Below are 22,348 nucleotides of genomic sequence, written 5' to 3'. Positions count from 1 at the left end.
GAGTTAGCTGTGTCTATGGCCTGCATGGGAATCAGATGCTGTTTTTCTACTGATTCTTGTGAATCTCAAGTGTAAAACACCAGAGGGCTGTACAAAACAAGTATCCCAAGCCTATCTTCTGTTCTGTTCACCTGTATTTCTAACTCTTGTACCAACGTCCTTCTGTTAGGGTCAAAATTAATTAACAATCTGCCCAGAAACTTACAATAGTGCTCTACCTCCATTATTGGTTTCCCTTCAAACTTATCGAGGCTCTTCTTCCAATTCTTTTTTTCCCAATGATCTTCAGAATTAGTTCTAAATTTTCTTGTTTAAAAAAAAATTCTGGGGCCAGCAAGATGGCTCAATGGGTAAGCGTGGTTGCTGCTGAGTCTGATGACCTGAGTTCGATCCTTGGAACCCACTGGTAAAATGTGGGAGCAAATTCCCACAAGTTGTCCTCCACTTACATACACACACACACTAAAAATCCTACACCAGGCATGGTGGTGTTTCCCACAATTCAAGTTCTCAGGAAGGCCAGTTAGGGCTCTACAACAAAACCCTTTCTAAAAAAATTCCCTTAAAGAGTTCCCTCCATTTACAGATTAATTTGGGAATCACCACACTCTCTCTTTACAATGGATTTTCATTTAGCAATTTTACATACTGTTTGCTGTTCTAAACTTCAAAACAGATATGTATTTGAAAGCAATAAAGCATTCAGGGAATGGAGGCAGGTGGATCTCTGTGAGTTTCAGGCCATCCAAAGCTACATAGTAAGATCCTAATTTAAAAAACAAGGGCTGGAGAGATGACTCAGCAGTTAAGGCACTGTCTGCTCTTGCAGAGGACCCAGGTACAATTCCCAGCACCCACATGGTGGCTAACAACTGTCCATAACTCCAGTTCCAGGGGAATCTGACATCCTCTTCTGACCTCCAAGGGCACTGCATGACACAGGTATACTTAGATGCAGGCAATACACTCACACACATAAAAATAAGAAATAAGAAAATTAAGCAGGGGACATATCTTCATGATAAGAGTATTTGTCTACCATGTGCAAGGCACTAAGTTTGACCCCCAGGAGCCCTTCAAAAACAGTAATAAAAAGTACTATTCTAGGCCGGGTGTGGTGGCTCACCCCTTTAATCCCAGCACTTGGGAGGCAGAGGCAGGTGGATCTCTTTGAGTTTGAGGCTAGCCTGGTCTACAACACAGGTGCACCTACCTACATGCAAGCAACACACCCATAAATATTAAAAAAAATAAATAAATAAAAAATATTATTCTAAGAGTTCTAAGTAATACATCTCCATTCCAACCTATAGGGATGTCTTTTTCTATCCCTGCTGTTAGGTCTGACCACAAATAAAAAACAAACAGAACAGAGAGAGAAATGGCATTGGCTTGGGATCTGGGAACCCAAAGAACAGCTGGGCTCCTTTCTGCATATTCTTAGATTTGCACCTGGAAGACTGAGAAACTATACAAATGTTGACATAAAAAATTCTAAAAAAGTTTATCTAGTTCCTAGCCAAAGGGAAAGAGAACCTAGCAAAGGAAAACTTTTAAGCAATTAACTGCCAAATACCACAGAACAAACCTAGCGTCACACCCCCAACAGCAAAGGCCAAATGGCAAGCCTGGACTTCCATCTTCACAGGACACCCTAACAGAAAGCTCACTAGCCCTGCCAAAGCAGCGTCAGTGAAGGCAAAGCAGGAGCCCAGATACATACCCCCACCTGGCAAGGAGGGGCTCAGAACGGTGTGTCACAGGAGACTCACCCCCATTCCCCTCCAGGGGCCTATAAAGACCTAGAGGAACCCACCTTGGCACCCAACAGTCACAGCACTGCCCTCCCCTGATGGGCAGTGTCTGAGATTCAGCCAAAACAAGACTGAACAAGAGGCAATGTTTCATAACCTCATCCAGTAGAATCTACCAATCAACTTTTTGGGGTGTTTCTTACTGTTTTCTGAGACAGACTCTCATTATTCTTTAAAGTTAGAGTTGTTTGTATAACTGTACTGATTCAACAGTGAACCTAGAAATTTTATAGCCACTTTTGAAGGAGCTGTGTCTTTGCTCTGGAAACTGTTACTGGGCATGTTAAAGCTGTAACTATACGCTTCTTCTAAAAAAAAATATTTTTAAAAAAAAAAGTTGTTTGTGCTGGATTAAGGTGTGCACTATCACCTGGCTGTGACTTTTTTTCTTTTCTTTTTTTTTTTTCTTTAGCCCCAGCAGGCCTAGAACTCCATTTATATAGACCAAGCTGTCCTGAAACCCAGAGATCCATCGACCTCTGCCTCCCCAGTGCCAGGATTAAAGGTGTGTGCCACCACGCCTGACATGAAGCACTTTTTAAAACTCAGCATGTCAAGAAACCAGAGACTCTCAAACTGAAAGAAAAAACACCAATCAACAGATGCCAACACAAAATACAGAGAAATGTTAGAATTATCTAACAAAAGACATTAAAACAGTCATCGTAGAAACACTTTCAAGTATGAAAATACAATAAAAATGCATTTTACAGCCAGCAGTACTGGTGCACACCTTTAATCCCAGCACTGGGGGGGTTGGGGATTTAGCTCAGTGGTAGAGCGCCTAACCTAGTAAGCGCAAGGCCCTGGGTTCAAGGCCCTGGGTTCGGTCCTCAGCTCCAGGAAAAAAAAAAAGACAAAATCCCAACACTTGGGAGGCAGAGGCAGGCGGCTCTCTGTGAGTTCAAGGCCAGCCTGGTCTACATAATGAGTTCCAGGCCAGCTGGAGCTACAGGGAGACCCTGTCTCAAAACAAAAAAGAGCAGAGAGCCTGGGTGGGCAAGCAATTAATTTCTCCTAGGTGAGACTGCAGAGCCTGCTGCAGAGAGGCGGCACGGGGACCACAGAAAGGCGGGAAAGATGAAGTACATACAGCATGCACATCAAAGAGCAAAGTGCTTACACTATTTTTGTTAACATTTTTGTCACATAACAAAGTTAACCATCTTAAAGCAGACGGTTGCTCAGGAGTGTCTGATACACTGTAAGATTATGTAATCATTGCTGTATCTTGCTCCAATACATTCTCAGAGCCTCCGAAGACCCCACCATTTCATCAAGCAGTGAGCTCTTGCCTCCCCTGCACCTGAGGACCACTCTCTGCTATGATTTCCTTAGTTAATATAGCTCACATAAACAACCCCACAGGGGCCTTCTGTGTCACGCTTCCTTTTGTTTTTCCATGCCATCTGTAAGGCTCACCCACACTGCTGCATAGATCACTACTTTCTTTCCTTTTTTGACTGAATAATACTCCACTGTATAGATATATCACATTTGTTAATTCATCTGGTCCTTAATTCATTCAGGTCCATGACTAAGAAAATAACCACTGAGTTGGGGCTGGAGATGGCTCAGCAGCTAAAAGCAGGTAATGCTTTCACAAAGGAAAGCTCCCAGCACCCACGTTAGGCAGCGCACTACTGCCTATAACTCCAGCACCAGAGAGTCCACTGCCCACTTCTGGACTCCATGGGCAACTGCACTCAAGTACACATACACACACATACACTTACTTAAAAATCAAATAAATCTTTTTTTAAAAGTCAATGAGCAGTCAGTGAATTTTTGTACACAGCAGAACGAATGCCATCTAAACCATCAAACTGTAGACATCAGATGACTCATTGATTATTGTGAAAGTAAAGGGCTCAGACAACTTCAACTCAGAGTGGTACTAAACAATGTAATCCCAATATAGTGTGCTCAGCGAAAGAAATCATAATAATAATCAGCTCATGGAATTTGGGAGGCTGCAACTAACAGAGACTCAGCACAGGCAACACCATAGTCTAGCCTACCCCCCAAGAACCAGGACCACCCACGGTGCTCTTCTAGTCTGAAGGCTGTCAGCTGAAGACCAGGACAAATGGCACATGCTTCAGTTCAAGTCCAAAGGCAGGAAAAAAAAACACTGCCCAGTTCTTATCACTGACCAGACACACATTAGCATTACAGAGGCATCTCCTTTATTCAGTCTACCAATCCAAATATTAACCTTACCCAGAGACACACACTAACATTACACATACACACAATAATCTACAACCAAATGTCTGTCCGAGTCTCTCATGGTCTAGTCAAACTAACAAAGAAAAATAACCACTACAGCTGGACATAGTGGCACATGCCTTTAATTCTAGTATTCCAGAGGCAGAGACAGGTGGATCTCTGAGTTCAAAGTCAGCATGGTCTACATAGCGAGTTCCAGGCCAGCTGGAGTTATATAGTGAGACCCTGTTGTCTCAAAAAAGAAAAAAAAAAAAAAAACCCCAGTAACAACCACGCCAAAGGCTGTTTAAAATAATACCCAGGACAGGTACTCAGAAGGCTGATACAAGAGGATTGCCAAGTCAGGTACAGCCTGAGCTACACAGCAACACCAAGATGGGAGGGCTGTACAGCAAGGCCCTAGCTCAAAAAGCAAAACAAAAGACTTCATAAAGACTCTATTAAGAAAACTGAGTATTACCAGGTATGGTGGCTGTGGTGCATGCCTTTAATTCCAGCACTTGGGAAGCAGAGGCAGGCGGATCTCTGTGAGTTCAAGGCCAGCCTGGTCTACATAGTGAGTTCCAGGCCAGCTGGGGCTACAGGGAGACTCTGTCTCAAAACAAGAAAGAAAGGAACTTCCTTTAGGTGTTAAAAGACTGTTGAAGCCAGGTAACAACCACATGGACATTTACACTGGTTTGACATGTCTTCTGATTTTTTTAAATCAGCCTACTGAGTAAATTTTCCATCCAAAAAATATTACAAAAATCACTTTCTATTACAGATCTTGTTCCTAGAAAGGGATGTGAAAAAAAAATCTATGAAAAAAAAGGAGTAAAAGGGTTACATGGCCACAACCCAAACCAACAGTTATCTTCAAAGATGCAGTTAAAACTTTTCTTCTACACTAGAGTTGTTTCCTTTTTCCTTTTTTTTAAATGCCTATGAGTGTTTTGTGCATAGTGCCCCCCTCAGAGAGCTACAGAGGGCTTCAGATTCCCTGGAGTTACTGACGGCTCTGTGGGTGCTGGAAACCTAACCCAGGTCCTCTGCAAGAACAGCAAGTGCTCTTAACTGTTGAGCCATTTCTTCAGCCCTTCAGTTTGAAAAGATAAATCCTTTTATGTATAAAAACAAAAAGTGCAAACTTGTTCAACTGCAACTCTAAAAGAACAGTATCACAAAATACAGAAACCATCTTAATTGCCAATTTATAACAGAATCTCATTTTAAAGATTTATATTATGCTTTTTTTAAGCAAATGAACAATGTTTTGTATCTCTTTCCAAAACCAAACAAAGCAAAACAGTACTTATTTTATTAGTATCACCTCTTACTAATCAAAGAGTTATTAGTGAATAATGAATTCAACAAATACCTTCAAGATGGGTGTAGTTGCGCATGCCTTTAGTCCCAGCACTCAGGAGAGGCAAGAGGATCTCTGTGAGATTGAGGCCAGCCTGGTCTACATAGTGAGTTCTAGGTCATCTGTTATAGGGAGACCCTGTCTCAAAAAGGCCAAAAAAAAAAAAACAAAAAAAAAAAACAGAGATCAAGAGACTGCGAGAGCTTTTCCCTGAGTAGAACACCTATTGCAAACCTCTGCTTCACAAGGCTCAAGAATCATTGCAGAAGAGGAGGCAGAAGGATGGGGGTGGATAACCAAAGGGAAGCAGAGTCCTCCAGACGGCTGGTCAGTTACTCATATGAACTCACAGCAATGGTGACAGCATGCACAAGTCCCATGCAAACTCAAACCAGACGAAATCCCAGCATAGACATGGGAAGTGGGTAAGAAATCCCAACCCAACCTAAGGAGTTTTTGACAACTGATGGCTGCTAGGAGGTAGAGACAGGGACTCTGGTGGGCTTAGTGGATAGACACACAATGAAGGACATTTAGGGACACAAATCAGACTCTATAGGCCGTATTGTGTATATGAGAGTACGTTAAATTCGAGGGGAAGTGGGAGAGGTGTGGATAGGGGAAGATCTAAACACCAGCAAACTATATTGTATGAAAATCACAAAAATTCAATAAAGAAGCTAAAAATTGAAATGGGAAAACACAGAGCAGACCACTGTCTACTTTATAACATGTGACTACTTTCCACATACCGTGCTATATACACAGGATCAAGGTTAGAGTAACCCCATTACCACTGTGCTACAGGAGATGAGGGTCCTGAAGCTAGTGGACATATTGCAGAAAGTGGGAGAGTACAAGCAGGCGAGGCCCTACACAGCCTCACATGCTAGGATCCTGGGCAGAATAGGCCAGATCGCCGTGAGACCCATGCAGAAGAGTATACACCACCGCCATTACTATCTTCAATGTCACTCAGAACATCTACTTCTATGCCGTTTTCTTCTAATTAAAAGCACTTCATTGTGCAAAGGCACCCCTAGCTTAACTAACAGCATATCTTACCACTTCCCCACGTGCTTGTACCAGTATTTTTTTAACATATTAAGTACTATAAATAGAGCACTGGAGCCAGGCATGGCGGCACACACCTTTAGTCCCAGCACTTGGGAGGCAGAGGCAGGCAGATCTCTGTGAGTTCAATGCCAGCCTGGTCTACATAGTGAGTTCCAGGACAGCTGGGGCTACAGGGAGACCGTCTCAAAAGACTAGAAAAAAAAAAAAGAAATAAAATAAATACAGCACTGATCCCATTTCTTCCTTTTCTTCCTATGCAAAGCACTGTCTTGGAATATAGTGGGAAATCATTGCTTTTTACAGAGTTTTTGTTCCTTTTGAGAATAGGTCTAGCTATAGCCCAGACTGGACTTGAATTTCTGCTCTGCCTGCCTCAGCCTCCAAAGCACTGCAATTATAGGTAAGCATCACCAGAACCAGGGCCACACATGTGAATTCTGACTGGAGGGATATAAACAGGAGCATTCCCATGTGTCAAACTGTACCAAATAGCAAACCAGACTAAACCTTGATTGTGTAGCTGAGACCTAGTTGCTTCTTAGTTCAGTTATACTGTTTCACATGGCTCTACCAGGGGCTCTATCAGGGGTGTCCAACTTGTGACACTGCAATACATAATCACCTACAAACTTCATACTCAAGATCTGTGCAATAAAATTATCAAAAAGAAAAATCACATTCAAAAAATCACATAACAAGCTGGGCATAGTGGCGCACACCTTTGATCCTAGCACATGGGAGGCAGAGGCAGGAGGACCTCTGTGAGTTCAAGGCCAGCCTGGTCTACAAAGTAAGTTCCAGGACAGCCAGGGAGACCCTGTCAAAAAAAAAAAAAAAAAAAAAAAAAAAAAAAAAAAAATTGCATAACATCTTCAGTTCAGTTTTATGCTGCGCAGCGTTCATGGCTATCCCTGGCTACATGCAGCAATAAACTGCAGGCTGGACACACTGAGCCTAGTTCATAGATGAAGACCACTAAAGTACTAACTATGACTAACACAACTTAAGGCCATTTTCTAACTACCAGAATGTTTCCACTTTTAAGGGCTTGACAAGGTAGCCCAATGGTTTCCTTGCCTTACCACACAGCTGTAGCATTGATAATGGTTATCACTTAATGACTGTGAACCAAGAAACATTCATTGCATCTGGTATTGTAGATTGGAGAAGGGGTGGTCATGTAAGGTGGTTATGGAGTAGATAATTCATGGGCAGGTCCTAGGTTCATTCCCCATCACATACCCCCCAAAAGGAAGTTTCCTTTGTTATGACAAGGCTGCAATGAACAATTCTGCTGTGCCCCTGTACTCAACTGTAGGACAGACTCCTGAAAGGAAAGCTGTCAGGTCAATGCATATTCTCTTCTAGAAATGAAGCTGACCTCCACTTTTCCACCAAGCAAGTAGTGCTGAGTTACTGTTTCTCTTCATTCAGCAATTCTTGTCATACATCTTAACTTTGCTGAACTGACCAACCACTGGCACCTCACTGGCCTGTTTTTTCCTGATTGCTAACATCATTGCTGGCCTTTCAGGTTTGTTTGTGTGAAAAGCCTAAGAACATTTCTATTTCTCCCTTGCTTTCCTAGTCTCCGTTATCAAGTCTTTATTGAATGCAAGTGTCTGTAAATGCTTTCCTTTCCTCCCGAAAGGAGGCATCTATTGCTGACTTTGAAACTCAGTACAATGTTGAAGCAAATTCAATTTCCAACTTCCCAGAATTCACTGCCACTTTCTAAACCTTATTTTTGGTGTTTCTCAATCTTTTGGTCTTCTCAGTTGAAATTCTGAGAGGCTGGGCCATAGTGGCACACACCTTTAATCCTGGCACTCAGGAGGCAGAGGCAGGCAGATCTCTGTGAGTTCAAGGCCAGCCTGGTCTACATAGTGAATTCCAGGCCAGCCACAGGGAGACCCTGCCTCAAAAAGAACCCCCACCCCCAAATTCTCACTGAGAGCAAATACACAGGTAAACAAACTGAAAGTCAGAGCGGTAACTCAATTCTTCTAAGGGTTGATGCTTTCTTAACCACAAAGTAAATACACAAGTCAGTTTGTACCCTCTCTGGACAGCTGCCCCTACACAGTTGGCTTTCATACTGATCAGCAGTCATCGACTTTGCCAATAACAGTTTGCAAACCTCTGATAGCCTAGGGCAAGAGGATGGTGAGTTCCAGAGGAGACAGCACTAAATAATAAGAACCTGTCTCAAAAGAAGTGGGGGAGGGAAGACCGAATGCCAGGTGGCTCAGCAGGTAAAGGCCCTTGCCAAACCTGATGACTGAGTTTGATCCCAGGGCCCACATGACCAAGACAACCCACTTCCTCAAGTTGCTGACTTCCACATTGCATGTTGGAGCACATGTGCACACATACACACACACATATACATAATAAATGTGTAACAAAATTTTTTTTGAAACAAGGCCTCACTATGAAGTCTTCAGTGTCCTGGAACTTAAGACCTGTAGACCATGCTGGCTTCCAACTTACAGAGATCAGCCTGGGTCTGCCTCCCAAGTGCTAGGATTAAAGGCATGAACCACTGCACCCTGCTATAAAAAAATGTTTTTTAAGCCTGAACATAATTGATCATAAATCTGGATGTCTGAAGCAATGAAGAACAGTGCCACTCTATTCACTTAATTAGGAATTAAGGTGCAAATCAGATTAAGTCAATACCTTTTTCATTTTCAGTAGCGCTAACATAAACCAGTTCTCTGATAACTGCAGAAGTGAACTGATTTTGCATAGTTCAGTGACAGCCATCTGTTCAAAAACGTTCATATTGATCACTTTTAGATTTTGCAAAATAAAGACTGCATAGAGGCAAATAAAGAGCAGGAAGGGGTTTAGGTCACTTCCTCTACCGCGTTCATTTTCAGATGAGGTGCCTACCTCAGAGGCTAAAAGCAATCAGCAGCCTGGTCCTTCAAGATCTACCAGGCAAGGTCTTCCCACTGCGTCACCTGTCTTTAGACTCTCAGCTCAAAACTGAAACCCTTCTACTCGTTTTACAAGACCAAGTTGGTTTTTGGTTTTTGTTTGTTGGGTTGGTTGGGGGTTTTTTTGAGGCTGGGTCTCCCTGCAGCCCCAGCTGGCCTAGAACTCCCTACGTAGATCAGACTGGCCTGGATGAGATCCGCCTGCCCTTGTCCCCAGAGTGCAGCGATGAAGGCTAGCGCCACAACACCGGGCTCCCAAGTCGCTTCATTATGGAAAGGACACAACTCCCAGCCCCACAGCTTTCTCCTTTCCTCTTCGAAAAAGAGCGACGGCGTGAGTTTCAAGCCCAAACCCTCGCTACGGTTCATTGTTACATCGTGGGATTTCATTATTCATACTCTTTATCAGTCGCTATGGACCAAGCGCAGCTCTGCCAGAGGTGCGGTGTACTAAATAAACTCGAGGTCCCGCCCGGCGGACCCGCACACCGGCCCCAAGACAGCGCTCCCAGCAAGGGCGGGGACGCAGGGGGGGACCGGGCGGGACGGGAGGAACAGAGGCAGAAAGCCCCGGGTCCAGGCGGGGTGCGTGGGTAGAGTGAAGGAGGGGAGACGGGGTGGCGGGGACGCGAGCAGGGGCAGCAATTGGGGTGCGTGGTTGAAGGGTACGGGGAGACTGGAGGCGGGGGACACCAGGAGCAGGAGTAGAAAGCCGAGGGCCAGGGGCGGGCTGCGTGGTAGAGGGGAACAGGGGCGGAAAGTGGGGTGCCAGGGGTGGGATGCGCCGGAGGAGGGCACACAGGAGCCTGGAGCCCAGGTCCAGGTTACTAGGGAGCTGTGGAAGTGGGCGCAGGGGAGCCGGGAGCACGAGGTGCGGAGCCGGGACGGGGCGCAGGGGAGCCGGGTCGGGCTCCGGATCCAGGAAGCCGCGGCGCCCGAGCGGTCTCCGGGAACCTGCGGGACGACGCCGGCGGCGGCCGCTCACCTCTGCGCAGCTCCCGCTCCCACACGGTGACGATGGGCCGCGAGTGCTTGCGGTGGTGGATGAGCCACAGCGACAGGGTCTGCACGCTCTGCTGCGAGTTGCTCAGCTCCGACAGCTTCTTCTCCAGCGCCGCCTCGGAGAAGGCGGACATCCCTCCGAAACCCGCTCGCGCCGTCCCACGCGGTGAGGCCGGGGGAGGAGAGTGTCGCCGCCCTCGTCGCCGCCGCGCCCCCTCACCCCAGCCTTCCCCACGCCCTCTCGACGGCCGCAGCCGCGTCCGAAGCGGGCCGCAATCCCGGCAAGATGGCTCCGGCCGGCAGTGACGTCACGGGCGCCCGCCCCTCCCGCGGTTCTCCCTGGGAAAGGAGGTGCTGCCGGAAGGCAGGGCCCTGGGGTCGGAAGGGACAGGCCGGAGCCTCCTGGGGGCGGGGCGTGCAGGCAGCGGTGCTAAGAGGTGATGACAGATCTCTGAATAGGTTTGTACATTGATATAAATTGGTGCAGCCACTTTGGTAGACTATTTGCATGATCGGTTACATTAAATACCGCATTATCCTGTCTGTAACAACCGCCGAGTGTTGGAGGTCAGACGGGGTAACAAGGTATGACTCCGGCTAAAAACCAACAGTGTATGTAGCGCAGAGGTACACTGCTTGCCCCGGGTGTAAACCCCTACAGGGTAAATACATAAACGGATATACAAATCAATGGAGAAAACTCAACAGGCTGAGGATGTAGCTCAGTTTGAAAGAGTTCATGCAGGATGCCCTCGGTATCATGCCCAGCACTGCATAAAACCTGGCTTAGCAGTGCATGCTTGTAATCCCAGCACCTGGGAGGTGGGGGCAGGAGGCTCAGAAATTCAAGCTCAGTTTTGACTACAAAGCAATTTGTGTACTGGACCAGTTTTGGATAAATTAAAAAAAGGTCAAAACAAAAAACAGTAAGGTGCTACATGGAAGAGCAGCCTGTGCAGATGAGGAGGCCTAAGCCAAGTGCTGGCGCGATCTACCCAAGGGGTCCACAAGGTGTGGCTGGTTTTTTCTTGTCCAGGTCCAGCCATTGCCACCTTCCCATAATTGTTTCCTTAAAGCCTTTGTACACCATTTTCCATGAATATGCTTCATCAGTACTCTGTGGCCTGGCCAAACCCTGTCCTCCGCACCTGCTTGTCCTGCTACTCCAGGTTTCTTGAAACCCAGAAGCCGAGGTACTGTAGGTACTCTGTGTCCTCAATGCTACCTGCCCATCTCCTACAGGATGTTCCTATTCCCAGGGCAGAGTGTGCAAAAGGAAGCCACGGTGTGCCTTGAGGAGCACCTGGTCATGAGTTGAGTCTGACTTTCCAGTTTTCTTGATGTGTGGTCTTGAGGCTCCCCTCTCACCATCTATGACCACATTCCTTGTGGCACACATTTCTGTTCATCCAACTCCCTTACCCTACCTTTTTGTTTGGGGTTTTTGTTTTATTTTTAAAAATAGGTTCATACTTCATCATAGCCCTGGTTGGTCTGGAACTCAGTATGCAGACCAGACCAGGCTGGCTTTGAACTCAAAAGAGCTCCACCTGCTTCTGCCTCCAAAGTGCTTGGTTTAAAGGTGTGCCCAGCTCCTTTCACCTGGTTTTTTAGGTTTGTTTGGTTGATTGGGGTGGTGGTGTTGTAGTTGTTTTTGTTACAGGGTCTCCTTATAGCCTTAGCTGACTTGAAACTCTCAATGTTAGACCAGACTAGTCTCCAACTCACAGAAATCCTCCCATCTCTGCCTCCCGAGTGCTGGGATTAAAGGTGTGCTACCATGACCAGCTTGGCCTAGTTTTTACCCTTAACACAGTCGAAGTTTAACCTATGTATCTTCAAGACCTACATGTATCTTCAGCACCAATCTCTTTGCAAGCATCAGATTTGCTACTTATGCTCTCCTGACCCCTGTGTTCACGGGAGATTCCCCCTTTCCTGCTCTCTGATTACTGCAATTTTTTCTAAACTTTACAAAACGACCTTATTCCAGCCTCCTCTTTCCCAACTAGTCTAATGCATATAGGATTTCCTTCCTGTGGTGTGAACTGACTTGGATGCCTGTTCAGCCCAGTGCTAATTGTCTGTGTTGTTTGTAATTTAATATGTATGCATTCTTGCCAGCTAGAGTTTGCTGTCAGCGACTCACTGAAAACAACTCTTCTGCCTCTCTTGGTCCTTCGTCTGACTCGGCTGTTTCTGCTCTGAACTCCCGTGGCACCCTGCACATGACCACCTTACTCTCTGCTTCCCCCTGTTAGATCCATACTTAGCGACGTTGTTACTTACTGCTGTTTTCACAGGATCTATCATAACTATTTGTATGTCCCAGACTTATGACTTAGTCCCATTTCTTGTCCCCAAATCAGAAAAGAGGAGGTAAAAATAACCTCTGTTCACAGAAATCTTGCTGGGTGAGGTGGAACAAGCCTGTAATTCCTAACACTTGGGAGAACTGATGCAAGAGAATCATGAGTTTAAGACCAGTCTGGGCTGCATAGTAAGTTACAGGATAAGATGGACTACAGAGTAAGACCCCCTCTCAAAATCCAAAACACACGTCTTTTTTTTTATGTATATTTTTATTGAATTTTTGTGCACGTCATACAAAACATCTTAGTCATCTTTATATGCCCCCCCCATCTGTAATCTGTACCCTCCCATAGCCTGGGTTTCATGCATTCTGTCATGTATATTAAGGCCTATTCGATTAAGCATTTGTACCCAGATGTCCCTCACTGCAAGTTCATACACTGGTATATAGTCAATGTACCTAGAGTCCCTCCTTTAAAGATCAACTCTCCCTCACCCAGCAGTGATCAGCTGCCAGTAGTTCTTCCACTAAGGTTGGGACCTGCTGCCCATTTCCTCAGTTCAATACTGGGTTTTTGTCTGATGAGTTTGCGTGGGTCTTGTGCATGCTGACGCCATTGCTGTAGGTTCATATGAGTAAGATCCCAGAGGCCTAGAAGACTGTTTCCTTAGGTTCATGCACCAACCCTGGCTCTGACAGTCTTTCTGTCCCCTCTTCCACAATGGTCTCTGAGCTGTGGGTGGGTGAGGTTTATTATAGAAGTCCTATTCAGGGACATACACTCTGCAGTCTCTTATTCTCTATACTTTGGCCAGTTTGTGGCCTTCTGTATGAAGCATATTCTGTTCCAAGAGGAAGGTTCACCGGTGAAAGTTGAGAGATGCATTAGTATTCCCTCTACCCCCTATTCTGCTGTGTTCCATGAGTCTTAGGTATAGAGGTTCCATTGAAGATGGAAAATGCACATCTTAAATCACGAAAGCTAGTAGAGTTAATTCAACAAGAATTGCAAAATACAAGGACAACATACTAGCAATGAAAAATTTGAAAATTAGAAAAGCCATCTCATTTACAATAAAATTAAAAAAAATCATAAAACGGAGACTGGGGGGCTGGAGAGAGGGCTCAGCAATTAAGAATACTGGTTGTTCTTGCAGAAGACCCGGGTTCGAATCCCAGAACCCACATGGCAGCTAACAACTGTCCCTAACTCCAGTTCCAGGGACTCCAACAGCCTCTTCTGTCCTCCGAGGGCATTGCACTACACGGGTGCACTTGCCTACACTCAGGCAATACACACATACACATAAAATAAAAATAATACATTTTTAAAACACTTTCAAAAAAAATGGAGACCAGAGAAATGGCTCAGTGGTTAAGAAGACTTATTGCTCTTGCAAAAGACTACAGTTCCATTTTCAACACCCACATTGAGTGACTCACAACTAATAAACTCCAGCCCCAGAGGAACTGAGGCCCTCCTCTGGCCTCTGAGGCACCCACACCCATGTCTGCATACACATACACATGTTCAGAAATAAAAAGAATAAAATATTGAGGAATAAATTTAACCAAGGAAGTACATAATTTGTGTACTGGAAACTACAGAATATGTGTGAAAGAAATCAGTGGCCTGACTAAATGGGAAGACGTCCAGTGTGCATGAACTGCAGGACCTGATATTGCTTAAAAGGAAAACTACCCAAAGTGAACAGATTCAGTGCAATTCCCTCTCATCCCCCAAGAGCCTTTTTCCGTCTTTTTGTTTTTTCTCCCCCCACCCCCATGGATTTTAATACAAACATGGAAAAGAAAATACAGAAATTCACATGGAATTTCAAGGAAGTCCAAATAACTAAACAATCTTGAAAAAGAAAATTTCAAGTGATACTTTATAACTTCTGCTTCCATCAGGGGGCTGGAGAGATGGCTTAGTGGGTCAGTGCTGGTGCTGCTCCTGTGGAGGACCAGAGTTTGGTTCCTGAACTCGTATTGGGCAGCTCATAATCACCTGTAACTCCAGCTCCAGGGGGATCTGACGCCCTTTTCTGGCCTCCTTAGATACCTGTACTTATGTGTATATACTCAAACACAGACACAAACACATGCATGTCATTAAAAATAAAATACATTTTAAAAAACTTCCTTCAAAGCTACAGTTATCAAGACAATACTGTATATTATTCAGCTATAAAATGAATTAAATAACAATCCACAATGCAAGACAGATGAGCCTCAAAAACATCATTCTAAGTAAAAGAGGGCAGATACAAAATATCACGTACATTGTGATTCCATTTGTATGAAATACCCAGAATACAGAATAGGTTAATCCAGAAATAGAAAGTGGTTGCCATAGGGACTGGGGGAATTAAAATGACTGTTTAATGGGAGTTTCTTTTTGGAGTGATGAAAATATTTTAGAACTAGATAGAACTGATGAGTGCAAAGGAGTGTTGATGTTAAACACCATTGGCTAATATGCTTTAAAATGCTTAATTCAAAAATAAAAAATTAGAGTCCATACTATATTAGGCAAATTTTGCCTCAGAACAAAAAGGAGGAAGGGGCTGGAGAGATGGAGCAGTGGTTAAGAGCACTGGCTGCTCTTACAAAGATACCAGGTTCAATTCCCAACACCCTTGTGACAGCTAACAACTCTCTGTAACTTCAATTCCAGGGGATCTGACATCCTCTTCTGACCTCCAAGGGCACTGCATGACATGAGTGCACTCACACACATGCAGGCAATACACTCATACACATAAAATAAAAATAATAAAAATTTTTAAAAATAGGAGGATGACGGTAATAGGAAAAGTAAGTTTATTTCATATTTCCTAAAATATATTTACATACCTTTGAGGGACTATTGAAACTAGGGCTTCTTGCATGTTCTACCACTGAGCTACACCTGCAACCACATTCCTCAGATTTTTAAAGAAGTGTTAAATAGCCGGGGGTGGTAGCACACGCCTTTAATCCCAGCACCTGGGAGGCTGAGTTCCAGGCCAGCTTGGTTTCCAATAGCCAATCTAGGCCAACTGCAGCTACAGGGAGACTTTGTCTCAAAAAGACCAAAAAAAACCCCAAAGAAGTATTAAATATGTTTCTTAGAAATATTATACATAGGGGCTGGAGAGATGGCTCAGCAGTTAAGAGCACTGATTGCTCTTGCAGAGGACCCAGGTTCGATTCCCAGCACCCACATGGAGACTTCAAACCGTCCTTAACTCCAGTTCCAGGGGAATCCAAAGCCCTCTTCTGACCTCCACAGCATTGCATGACATGGGTGCACTCATACACATAAAAATAAAAATAATAATAATAGAAGCCGGGTGTGGTGGCACACGCCTTTAATCCCAGCACTCGGGAGACAGAGGCAGGTGGATCTCTGTGAGTTTGAGGCCAGCCTGGTCTACATAGTGAGTTCAGGTCAGCTGGGGCTACAGGGAGACCCTGTCTCAAAAAGACAAAAGAAAAATATTATAAACCACACAAATACTTTCAGTAGTAAAAGGCAGTAGCTTGTGATATAGGGAATTCTAACTAAGTTGGCAGAGTCGAGAGCAGTACAGACAGCTGCCTCCTTCTCTTTAACCACTTCCTTTAACAGCCCAGTGAACACAAACTCAAACACAGGTGAGTCTTTTGCTTGGTTCTGAGACAGTGAAGAAATTTCCCACATGTTTAAACATATACATATAACCAGTTATATAAATCTAAGTATAAAACCAATCTTCGGGGGCTGGAGAGTGTTAGGGTTCCAATAGCAGCCCCCTCCCCCTCCCCAACAGGGACCTACAAACTCTGCTGAGAAGCAGCCTGCCTTTCCTCTGACCTCCAAAGATAAGCAGAGTTCCTCTTAAGAGGAAAAGAAGACACTTCCACACCCTAATCCTACCTGCTTCCCCCTCCCTGATTCCATACCCTAATTCTACCTGCTTCCCCCTCCCTGATTCCACTAAGAGGAAACCCCATATGTAAAGTCCCAGCTCACAACCCGTGGACATCTTTTCCTAGACATCTTTCCCTGACTCCCTTCCCTTCCCCCTTCCCCCTTCCCCCTTCTCCCTTCTCCCTTCCCTTCCCTTCCATCTTTCCCTTCGTGGACATCTTTTCCTTCCCGAGGGAAGGGTGCCCCGTGCGAAATAGATCTGTGTCCCACTGAGAATTCCATCTGTGTCTCGGTGCCTTCATCCAACCGCTCCTGCTCTCCATCCGCGCCGCTCGCTCCCGCCCATTCTCAACCTATCAGAGAGATGGCTCAGCAGTTAAGAGCACTGGCTGCTCTTTCAGAAGATCTGGGTTTGATTCCCAGAACCCACATGGCAGCTGACAACTGTCCATAACTCAAGTTCCACAATGATCCTTGAGTCTTGGGCGGTAGAGATTTTATTTAGCTGTCCTATTCAGGGATAAGCATTCTGCAGTCTTTTATTCGCTACACATTGGCCAGTTGTGGTGCTTTGTGTAAATCACCATATACTGTATGAGGAAGCCTCTCTCATGAGAGTTGAGAGATGTATTAATCTATGGGTAAAATAGTAATTCAGTATGAACTGGTGTTATATATGCCCATTTAGCAGAATAACAGTAGTAAGTTCTCCCTTATGGCCTGTGACCTATCTATCCACAGGTTCCTAGGCCTGATGTCATTGTCAGTTATGGACTCCATCTTGTGGCACGGACCTTAAAATCAAATCAGCTGGTTACTTCCATAACATTTGTGCCACTATTGCTCCAGAGGGCATATTTTGCCAGGCCAGTTGTTGTAACTCACAAGATTCACGGTTGGGCAAGGCTGATGACTACTTTTCTCTTGTGATAGCATGTGTAGCACTTTCAAGCACTATAAAAGCAAGCCAGTAGAGATTAAGCTTTAAGGTCAATACTAGTTTGATTTCTTCTTGTTTATTCTACAGCTCATGTATGCAGTGTCTTCAGCAATAGAAGTCTTATCCTCAAGCTCTGGTGAGTATCCAAGAGCAGAGGCAATGGCCAGTATTGTTTAAGGGTCTGTTGGATGAACTTGTCCTCTGCATGGCAAGCTAGATGGGCAAGCAGTGGATGGATGCCTTCCTCTAGCTGGGATTCACCAGCTTGCTTCAATCACCTCAAACTAATTTGAGTCAGTCAACCTTCCCACCCAATCATTTAGCCTTAGCTGCATGGAGGAAGGGGGGGGAGACTTAGGGACAGGGGAGCCAAAGAGAGGGGGTGGCTTTTGACATCTTGGACCACCACCAAAGGGTCAGGGGGCCTCAGCTGCAATGTAGGGAAAAAGCCCGAGTGCTCACATCTTTGCAAGTAACCCCACCACCACCCTATGCTCTGTTAGTAAGCCCAATAAATTCCTTTATTCCCTAAAATATTCCCAGTTTGGAGGAATATTATCTCAATTTGTCATAAGGATGATGAGAAGAGCGTGCTGGGAGCCAGAAGCCATACACACCTCCCAGAAGTAAAAAATTTAGTCACAGGGTCTATGAAATCCCTGGTCAACAGTTCAAAGAGGGAGTCCATTCTTGGCACTGGGCTTTTTCTTAGCTAGTCCATAAAATATGCAAACAACATCTGTTAAGATTTTAATCTCTTCCACAACTAAAAACTCCCAGTCTGAAAAATTGCTTTCCTTAATTTATTGTATTAGCAGCATTATCAAAAACAGAGAGCACAAGCTGGGCATGGTGGCACACACCTTTAATCCCAGCACTCGGGAGGCAGAGGCAGGCAGATCTTTGTGAGTTCAAAGCCAGCCTGATCTACATAGTGAGTTCCAGACCAGCTGGCGCTACAGGGAGACCCTGCCTCAAAAAGCCAAATAAATAAATAAATAAATAAATAAATAAATAAATAAATAAAATAGGGAGTACAGTATGTTTTAAATAACCTATGATTATTCTAAGAATATTGATATAGTATAGATGGTCAGAATTTCCTTTTTAAAAAGTTCTGTGTGTGTGCGTGTGTGCGTGCGTGTGTGCGTGCGCACACCCACGCATGCTCTATGGCATGCATGTGAAGGTCAGAGGATGACCACAGGTGTCCATTCTTCCCTTCCACCTTGAGACAGGGCCTCTGGTTTGCTGCTGCCTCCACCCATCTAGCTGTCTTCAGCTCCCAGATTCTTCTGTTTTCATCAGCCCATCTCCCTGTGGAGGGCTGTGAACACAGGTGCTTCATATGGGTTCTCAGGATCCAAGCTCAGGTCCTCACATTTGCTCAACAAGCACTTTACCCTCTGGGCTACCTCCCTTAGGCCAAGAGAATTTCTTTTTTTAAAAAAAATATTTTTTAAAATTTTATGTGTATGAATGTATTGCCTGCATGTAGGTAAGTGCACCTGTGTCATGCAATGCCCAAGGAGGTCAGAAGAGGGCATCAGATCCCCTGGAACTGAAGTTATAAAGCATTGTTATCTGCCAGGTGGAGTTCTGGGAATTGAACCAGGTCCTCTGCAAGACAAGCCAGTGCTCTTAACCACTGAGCCATCTCTCCAGTCCTGAGAATTTATTTTTTAACATTGATTTGGGGTTAGTGAGATGTATCAGTGGGTAAATGTGATTGCTGCCAATCCTCATGATCTGAGTTCCTTCCACACAGTGGAAGGAGAGAACTGATTGTCCCACAAGTTGTTCTCTGACCTCCATATGCACACCATGGCATGAGTGTGTGCCTGCGCATGCGTGCGCACACACACACAGATGAATAAGTGTAATGAAAAAAACAATGATTTAAACCTACAAATGAGAGAATGGACCACATTAAATATGTACACAAAGGAAAATTTGTTGCTATTACAATGTGGGTGAACCTTGAAAACATTAGGCTAAGTGAAGCAAGCCAATTATCAAGCAACTCCACTTACACTGGGTATCTAGAAGATGCAGATTCACAGACAGAAAGTAGAAGTTATCAAATATTGGGAAGAGGAAGAAGGACTGTTTGTTTGTTTGTTTGTTTGTTTGTTTGAAGGGTCTTACTATGTAGCCCTGGCTATCCTGGAACTTGCTATGTAGAGCAAGCTGGCCTCAAATTCAGAGATCCTCCTGCCTCTCCCTCCATAGTGCTGGGAGTAAAGGCGTGCACCACCATGCCAAGTTAAGGACTTCTTATTTAATGGTACAGAGTTCCTGCTTGTGGTGACAGAAAGTTCTACAGAGGAACAGCCATGGGGCTGAACAACACTGAGAATATAGTTACTCCCACTGAATTCTTCATCTTAAAAAAGGGTAGAATGGCAATTTTTATGTTAGCTGTAATTTGCCACAATAAAAAAGGAAAAAAAAGCTTGATTGAATTTTTTTCTGTGGAGAATTTCAAGAATACACAGAAGTACAAAGATCCAGCTGAATTAATCTCAGCACTCCACAGGCTGAGGCAGGAGAATCAGAAGTTGGCACAGCATATAATAAGAACTTGTCTAAAAGAAACAATAAATAGAAAACAATTAAAATGCAGCAAACCTTTTATCCATCACCAGCTTCCACAATTACCAACTCCTGTCCAAACCTTCACTAACCTGCTCCCAGTGAACCACATTGCAGAAAAAATTTAGATATTTTGTCAGTACATCTGTCATTACTTCAGAATGTTTTGCCACAATAATTAATCATTTTTTTAATTTTATTTTTATTTTATGTGTATGCATACATTACCTGCATGTAGGTAAGTGCACCTGCATCATGCAATGCTGTCGGACCCCCTGGGACTGGAGTTACGGACAGTTGTTAGATGCCATGTGGGTGCTGGGATTCAAACCTGGGTCTTCTGCAAGAACAATAAGTGTTCTTAACCGCTGAGCTATCTCTCCAGCCCCAATTTACCATTTCTTTACCAATGAATTTGTACTTCTCCTTAGAAACCAAGTTCAGGGATGGGGACATAACTCAGTCAATAGAGTGCTTGCCTAGTATGTGAAAAGCCCTGGGTTCTATTCCCTAGCACCACATAAACCAGGAATGGTGAGGGAACACAGCTTTAATTCCAGTACTTGATGGGGGGCACTGGAGAATTAGAAGTTCAAGGTAACCCTTGGCTACATAGTGAGTCCTAGGCTAGCCTGAGATACATGAGACCCCTTTTAAAAACAAAAACAATGGGGCTGGAGAGGTGGCTCAGCAGTTAAGAACACTGGCTATTTTTGCAGAGGACCCAAGTTTGAATCCCAGTACTCTAATGGTAAATGTACCACATGCATGCAGTGGCCAGAGAGGACATCAGATCTGTTGGAACTGGAGTTACAGATGGTTGTTAGCCACCATGTTGGGTCCTCTGCAAGAGCAGCCAGTGCTCTTAACTGCTGAGCAATCACCCTAGCCCCCAGAGTTGATGTTTTAAGGCAGGTAATTCTTTGATTTCTGTATAGTCAAATGTATCCCTCCAAATTTCATATGGATCAAACCTTTTTGTTATGTGAGACACCATCTCATGTAGCCCAGGCTTGTCTTGAACTCACTATGTAGGTGAGGCTGGCCCTGAACTCCTGATCTATCTGCCTCTACCTCTCAAATGCAGGAATTACAGGTATGTATCACCACACCTGGTTTATGTGTTGGCAACCTAATACCCCAATTCCCATCATTTGTTTGCAGAGGCAGATCCCTTAGAAAGTCATTACTGTCAGATGAGGTCATGAGGGTGTGTTCACCCATGATATTGTTAGTTGGCTTTCTAAAAGGAGGAAGAGAGACCTTAGACTGCATGCTTGTTCTGTTTTATCATTTGATGAGCTCTACCCTGTTACCATGAAGCAAGAAGGAAGGCCTTTACTATATGCTGAGCTGATGCCAGCTCCATGCTCTTGAACTTCCCATTATATTTAACCTTGAGCAATGAACTTCTGTTCTTTATATATTACTCAGTCTCGGGTATTTTGTTACAGTAATAGAAGCAAGCAAAGTGTTGTGTATTAGCAACACCCTGGATTCTAACAAAATGTACATAGAAAACCACCCCTGTTCCTCATGACAGCTAAACATATTCTAGACAGTATCACCTATCCTATGGGGGAACTACCTCTAATGAGAAATGCTTATTATTTTTAAAAGATATTTTATTTATGTGACCCCTGAGGAAGAGATCCTCAAATGACCTCAAGTGTAAAAATTAGTTTATTTGGGCCAACTGTATGGTCTTAAACACTCGAAAGTATAACCAAAGAGTAAAGTCATCAGTATATTTCTTTAAGAGTACAAGGAATTACACTTCCCAGACATTAGGCTTAAGTTTATATAAAAGGTTATTTAGACAATTATTTCTCATTGATGATTTTGTTCCTAATCAGAAAGTGCTGCTCAGATGTAAGACTTCAAATCTTGGTCTCCAATACTGTGGTGTCCCCCTGTAGCTAAAGGAGACAACCAGCTATTGTTCTAAAACGATGGATTTTCTCCCCCTATCTAGAAGCCTTTGAGAGGGAACTGACACTGATTCTAACCACGCCAACAGCTATCAAAATACCTGAAAGCAAATCCTGAATCCATCACTCTCGAGTCCAGCATTGGAAGACAAAAGAAAAATGAGGGGGAACCCAATAGAGGGATGCTTTTGGAAGCCCTTGTCAAGAAATTTGAATGGACTCTGATATGAACATTTGAAGATTGCCGTTCTG

At 44.3% G+C, this 22,348-nt stretch overlaps 1 protein-coding gene and 1 long non-coding RNA gene across 2 annotated transcripts in view; one reads left to right on the top strand and one right to left on the bottom strand.

Annotated features, from left to right (window-relative positions):
• Rprd1a (regulation of nuclear pre-mRNA domain containing 1A) overlaps positions 1-10,712 on the bottom strand; it is a 51,563-nt gene extending 40,851 nt beyond the window's left edge. The window contains exons 1-2 of the mRNA XM_029563265.1: positions 10,245-10,712; positions 9,906-10,146 (exon numbers count right to left, since the gene is read on the bottom strand). Of these exons, the coding sequence (XP_029419125.1) occupies positions 9,906-10,146; positions 10,245-10,552 (549 nt within the window). The 5' untranslated portion in view covers positions 10,553-10,712. The remainder of the gene's footprint in view (positions 1-9,905; positions 10,147-10,244) is intronic.
• Positions 10,713-10,790: 78 nt separating this feature from the next.
• LOC103733627 overlaps positions 10,791-22,348 on the top strand; it is a 28,533-nt gene continuing 16,975 nt past the window's right edge. Inside the window, exons 1-2 of the long non-coding RNA XR_607240.2 lie at positions 10,791-10,877; positions 17,658-17,706. This is a non-coding gene — a long non-coding RNA (uncharacterized LOC103733627). The remainder of the gene's footprint in view (positions 10,878-17,657; positions 17,707-22,348) is intronic.

Source organism: Nannospalax galili, unplaced genomic scaffold (assembly GCF_000622305.1).
Source record: "Nannospalax galili isolate Female #2095 unplaced genomic scaffold, S.galili_v1.0 scaffold15, whole genome shotgun sequence".
Lineage (NCBI taxonomy): Eukaryota > Metazoa > Chordata > Mammalia > Rodentia > Spalacidae > Nannospalax > Nannospalax galili.
The sequence above is the reverse complement of the archived record's forward strand: the minus strand, read 5'-3'. Positions and strand labels throughout refer to the sequence as shown.